Genomic DNA, 6142 nt, shown 5'->3' with positions numbered 1-6142 from the left:
AATTTTCGCACTAGAGTGCTAACTCCCCCCCACTTCCCACTGTGAAGTTACAGGGGGGGCAAATCCCACAAGCAAAGAACAAACCCCAACGTTAGAAGAAAACCCTAAAAACCAAGAGTGGAAAAAAAAGATAAAGTCACAAGTGCAGCCCAGCCCTCAGGCTGAGAGCGTGCATGTAAGACTACAATAATTTGAACTTTCTTTGAACATGCATTTTCCAAAGTGAAAACCCCCTACAGATGCATGGAGCCCAATTCTCGGAAAGGAAATAACCTGGCTGCTTCACTTGGGCGAGTACCACTGAAAATTAGGGATGGAGATGCGCAATTTTGGCTTAGCCTCTCTCCCAACACCCAGCATCGTGGTACTCTGGTTCCCACTGCTAAATAATGGTTAAAAAAAACAAACCAACAACCCAAAACCAAAAACCCCAAAAACAAACCACCAAAATGATATACGTATGAGCAGTTTGACACGAAGTGACCGCAGTGTGTGATCAGTTACTGGTGCCAATATCACACAGGGCGAGGGGCGAAGGTGGAGGAGGAGGGGGGGGTCGAAGTTCTAAGGTCAAACTGATGTCTCCAAGCTGTGTAAGGGGCTTTCGGGCTCCGGGACGGTGACCTCAGCTTGATCGCTGTCCACTGCATTGTTATTTCTGTTGAGGGATGTAGATCCACCCAGGCTACCCCCACCTCGCTTTTTGAGTCCGTCAGTCTCGGGGTCGTCTTCAGCGCTGTCAAGGAATGGTGTTCGAGGCTCATCTTCCTCCAGGATGAACTCTGGGTGAGTCATGAAGTTATGGATGGAGCTTCTGGATTCGGGTTTCTCGAGGCCTTCGTACAAGGAGCTACGGAACGCATTCACCACTTTGATCTGCCGGGAGGCGAGGAGCGTGGGGGATAAACAAAAGAGGGGTTAGTAACGGCTACGAGAGGCCAGAGCTCCCAGGAGAAAGTAAAAATAAATAATAAAGACACAATAAAACAAAAAGCACAACAACAACAGTCACCACCACTGAACAGACAGCTAAGTCAAAATGAGAGGTCTATGGTGGACTAGGAAGGCCAACATGGATCAGACTCAGGCACTAGGTGTGTGATGGGGAATCAACCGACTATGGGGCGACTTCAGAAGCTGCAAGAAAAGACACAAAAAAACTCAAAAAAACCCAGATCACTTCAAATGAATGGAAGCCAAAATGCATTAGTTGTCATTATTGTGTGCGCACGCGCATCTGTGTGTATAAACGAGGACAAAAAAGTGGAACTACAACTCAAAAAAGAGGTGGGTTAGACAAACAGTGGGTTCACTTCAAGGCAAAAAAACACTACTGCGGAAGCAGTGTGTGTGTTTGTTCTATTTCAGTTTTAGACCTATAGAAAGGAATGGGCTTTAAAAAGGTGTCACAAACTTTTCAAGCCCATGTGAAGCAGCAGGTCCAAGTGGATGCCATGACCAGTGCAACCAGACCCAGCTAAACATGCAAGAAGGAAGCCAGATCTGCACGAGTTCCCCCACACAGCTGCCACCTGGATCCCGGGCTGGAGCTCTGGATCCTTCCCTACGCTGACACGTTGAAGACGACCCAGCGGTTTCCAAAGGCAGCTAATTCTTTTGGATGCTCTGCACAAAAAAACACCCCAAACTTTGCCAGAAAGCCTGGCCACGCACAGCTCCTGGGAAACCTACAGGCTGTCAGCACCACCAAAAGCCAGGCTCAACACGTTACAAGCAGGGAGATCCAGAGCCCAGTTTGGACAACCAGAGTACAGTTCTGCTACCCCCGTTACACTGGAAGGGAGAGGTCTGGAAACAACCCTGGATGGTGGCTAGCAGTGGACTCACTGCTTCCTCCAGTTCCTCTGGAAATCCAGCCTTGAACTCTTCCAGCTCTTGCCCTCCCTTGCAGCCAAGTCACAGTTGTTCGGTCGGATGGGTGACAAGTGTCAGACACGGCGAACAAGGGGGCAGGAGGTGGTGGTGGGCTGCAGCAGACCTCCCCACCCCGGTGCTGCTGTCACACTCGCCCTGGCGCCCGCCAGGCAGCGACGTGCAGACGCTGGCATGCGTCAGACAACCAACACATGCACCTCGGGTGCGCTCTTCGTGGATGACTTAGGGCTATAATCGCCCAAAAAGATGCCAAAAGGCATAAACTGAAGGAGAGCAATGCAATGTGTGGGCTTTTGAAGCAGAGCCAACAAACGGAGCAGCTGAAGGTCTCCCAAGCTTTAGAGGACCTGGTGAAATCACACACATGGCTTTGCCTTTTAGTGCAAAGCCGAGAGCTGCCCACTACCCAGTGCCCTCCAAAAGCGTCCCTGATGCTCTCCCCACTGACTCTTTCAGGCCAGAGCCAGCACGTTGTCTCTCTCCACAGGTCCCCCCTATCCACAGCAGGTCACACCAGCACCCTCCTGGCTCATGGCACCCTCCCAGTCACCCAGGAACCAGGTTGTCTCCTCCCTTTATAGAGGAGGAAGCTCCTGACAAAAGCTGTCAGCAGGGACCAAGCATCTTGCACAAGCTCTCGTGTGTTTTATGGAAGCAATAGAAGTCCTTGCTCTGTTAAGCAGAGTTCATCTGGGACCAGGAGATCTGCTCAACTCCTCCTCTCGGAAGGAACTGCCCCGGACCACTGTAAGACTTTGTTCAGCAACGCTGGGTGCAGCAGGGAGGTCGGTAACACCTCCTCATAGCAGTGCCCGTCCGTCTCCTGCCCCGGGGAAGCAGCATTGCTACTCACGACCTACCTTCACCTGCTCCCAACACCCGAGGAACCCACCCACATCACCTGCCTGCTCTCACGGTGTCATTGGGGACTGAAGCTGGGGCACTGAAGGGAGGAGAGCCACAGATCCCACAAAAGGGGTGTTCCTCCACAGCATCCTTATGCTACACCCTGGAGAGCCTCCCCACCACTCAGCTGCTGACCAAGGGAGACGAGAACGTGCAGAGCTGCTGGAGGGAGAATGATTCAGATATCCCCTTGCAAGCTGATGAGGCAAGTAAAGATATGTAAGTGTTCTGACACTTCTTTGCAAACAGGCTGCAGATCTGGTGGGTGAATAGAGACGACACCCCTCTTCCTGGTGAGATGAGCCACGTTAAACTGTCCACCTTGGTCTGGTACCCGGGCAGGCTAGGAGGGAAATCACCAACCAGCACAGCCAGCGAGAGGCTCCTAGGGATCTTTGGTCTCAGCACAAACAGCACTCACAAAACCAGACCAGAGAAGTTACTTAAAGAAGAATCTCCTGCCTGGAACCTTGGAGGTTTGACCTGCGAGATGTTCCAGGGTTGCTCTCTCGCGAGGGATGGATGCCCTTCTGAGTCCGCTTTCCATCTGGCTCAGAAAGATGGTGCTGCACCACACGGGGCAGCAACGTGGCATCCCCCTGGCACAGGCTCAGCACATCCCGGCTAAAAATAAACAAGCCAGCTCTTGCACACACACACACACACCGGCACGCATGTGCAAGCTGGGTGACAGACACTCATGAGGAGATGAGTGTGGGCCAGGTACCCCACCATGATGCTGGAGCACCAGCAGGCCTGCAAAAATGGAAAGTTTGTGGAGCTGGGAACAGAAATTCAGAGCTGTGTTTGCTGCACTAACAACCACGATAAGATCCTGGATAAATTCGGTGTTCAGTTTGAATGCACAGGACAAGGGAGACCACCGAGCAGGCCACCTTCTGCCAAAACTGATAACCTGTCACATCATCAACATCTTGAGAACAGCAACTGCAAGCACTGACCCCTAAATCAGTGTGCAAAACCAACTAACCCAAGCAGAACCAAGCCAAACAAGGTAAAGAGAGCCTAGGTGACTGCCAAAGCAGTGGTCAGTCTGGTACGGGCTCAGAGGTAGGAGCAACTTCACAGAAGCCCTCCCTGCCCCACCACCTCAAGCATTAGAGAGTCCAGACCACGTTGCTACCTTCAGCTCCACCAATAAACTTCTGCTGTAGCTTTCCTCAGATTTTCTTACTTTGATTTAACCATCTTTGTCAGCGACTGCTGTGAAGCTAATTCAGCTGCTCCCTTCTCAAAGGAACTTAACAGCAAGGAAATGTCTTTTGAAAGAGCCAGGGAGCGCAAACAAAAATTAAATCCTCCCCAACCAAGCTGAAAGCCCACCTCCCTCCCTGCCCAAGGTCAGGCTCATGCCTCCTCTCTACCTGAAGCCTTCACAACCTGCAAGCTTTGGAATTTATTCTTATTTCACACCATCACCGCAGCACCGCAACGTGCTGGGCAAACCCCACTGCTCCCATAGAGATGGAAGTTCCATCTTCTGCGTATCAGCTCCACCGCTGGCCCCTGGCTTGCTTTGCCCAGCTCCCTCAAACCAGGGCAAAACCCCCAAGGGGGACCAGCTCAGCTCTGCAAACCATCTCCTGGGGGTCGTTCCTGAGACCTCCCTCTCCTCCACCACCCCAACAAGGGGCACAGCAGGCGGGGCTGCCCAGGTCCAGCCCTGGAGAACTCATCCCACAGAAGCTCAGTGGAAGGCAGAGGGACACCATTAATCTGTACGGAGGAAAGTGGAGCTTTGAAAAAGAGGGAAGGGAAGCGGCAGAGGGGAATAGAGAGAAGTGTAGGCAGAAAACAGAGGGAAGACTTAGCACCCTGGGTTAGCTTCTGGTAAAGTTGTTTGCTGCCTGGAAGGGCACAAGCTATCCAAGTTATCTATTCCCTTGCTGCAAATCAGGGAGAATATTAATTCACAGACTGCAAAAAACCCCTGCATTTTGGTCTTGTCCACCCAAGCCCACTACCCTGAGACCCTTCTAAGCAGGTTTTCTTCTGATTAGAAAGCCTTGGTGGTACACAGATGCAGTCGGGAACAGAAGGCAGCTGCGCTGCTTCGGAATCACTGGGGTTAAACAAAATAAAATTCAAGCATCAGTGTCAGCTAAATAGAGAGAAAACAAAATTATCAGAAATTCTCTCTTCTCTCCCACAGTGCATAAACAGTGGAGACTGAAAACTATTCAAAAAGTCACCAAGGGTATTTCTTTAATAAGAGGAGAACACGGAAAATGACTGTGCAATAAAAAAAGCCAATTATCTGGGAAAGATACGCTACCTACTCACAGCCTGGCACAGCCCTGCAGAGAGAATTCACGCTCACGTGCTCACAAGCCCACATACGCAGTTCACAACGACCACGGAGAGGGGCACTGCACCAGAGAAGGCTTTTCCTTGGTCTGGAACCCCCCAGCAAGGGCCAGGATCCAGCCTTGCCGCTGATGTTCAAGCAGGGCCATGTTTTCCATCTCCGTTGGCATGCAGAGAATCGCGTGTCCCTGCACACACTGAGAACCAGCGTGTGCAGAACAAGCCGAGCACTGCTGAGCCGCTGCAACGGGGCAGCGATGCTCTGGCTACGACAGGGGACCAGGGGAGCCCTGTGCTGTCCCCCGCAGAGCTCCAGGGCAGCAAAGGGCACGCTTACGTGCGGGGGCTCGCTCAGCTCTGTCTTGCAGGGCATGCAAAGTTCACAGGCAGGACAGGGGAGGCTGCTTGCTTACAAGCCAGCTCTGAAACAGTGGGCTGAGCTGCAGGTGAGCGGCTCCGAGCAGCTCCAACACGTCCCCACCGGCCAGCTGAGCCACGGTAACCGGCTGCTCCCGCACACCGCCCAGGCTCCCAACCGAGGCAGGGGCAAGCACCCCTTCTCACACGCACGTGCAAGAGGCAGAGAGCGTGCAGGCGGCCCGTTACCGCGGCTCAGCCGACCCCAGCAGCACACCAACTGCTGCGGGAAGGTCCAAGGGGCCGCTGTGCCTCCAGACAGATTTACAGCTTCTGTAAAGCAATGCCTCTGCCCATCCCGGCCCTCCTGGGGCATCCTGGGACCGGGCAGAGCCGCATCGGAAAGAAACGGCAGTGTTTTGGGCGCAGCGTGCCCTTTTCACAGCAATGCTTTTAGTCGCTTATGAACACGCTTTTAACGAGAGCTGCCAATTTTTGCACCCCTCGGGAGGGCGGACTCATACGTCAGTCCTGCAAAGGAGGAGAAGAGGTAAAAATGGAGGAAGCAACAAGGAATGGGGTGGGGGGGAGGACCAGAAAGTATCATAAACTTGTTAAAGATGCAACAGCATAAAAACTATTTTTTTTTTTTTTT

General features: G+C 52.5%; 1 protein-coding gene across 1 annotated transcript in view; it reads right to left on the bottom strand.

Moving 5' to 3' along the window:
* Positions 1-405: 405 nt before the first annotated feature.
* Positions 406-6142, bottom strand: part of ATP2B4 (ATPase plasma membrane Ca2+ transporting 4) — a 37548-nt gene continuing 31811 nt past the window's right edge. Inside the window, 1 exon segment of the mRNA XM_009638268.2 lies at positions 406-876. Coding sequence (XP_009636563.1) covers positions 571-876 — 306 coding nt within the window. The 3' untranslated portion in view covers positions 406-570.

The sequence above is a fragment of the Egretta garzetta genome, unplaced genomic scaffold (genome assembly GCF_000687185.1).
Source record: "Egretta garzetta isolate BGI_Z169 unplaced genomic scaffold, ASM68718v1 scaffold105, whole genome shotgun sequence".
NCBI classification, from domain to species: domain Eukaryota; kingdom Metazoa; phylum Chordata; class Aves; order Pelecaniformes; family Ardeidae; genus Egretta; species Egretta garzetta.
The sequence above is the reverse complement of the archived record's forward strand: the minus strand, read 5'-3'. Positions and strand labels throughout refer to the sequence as shown.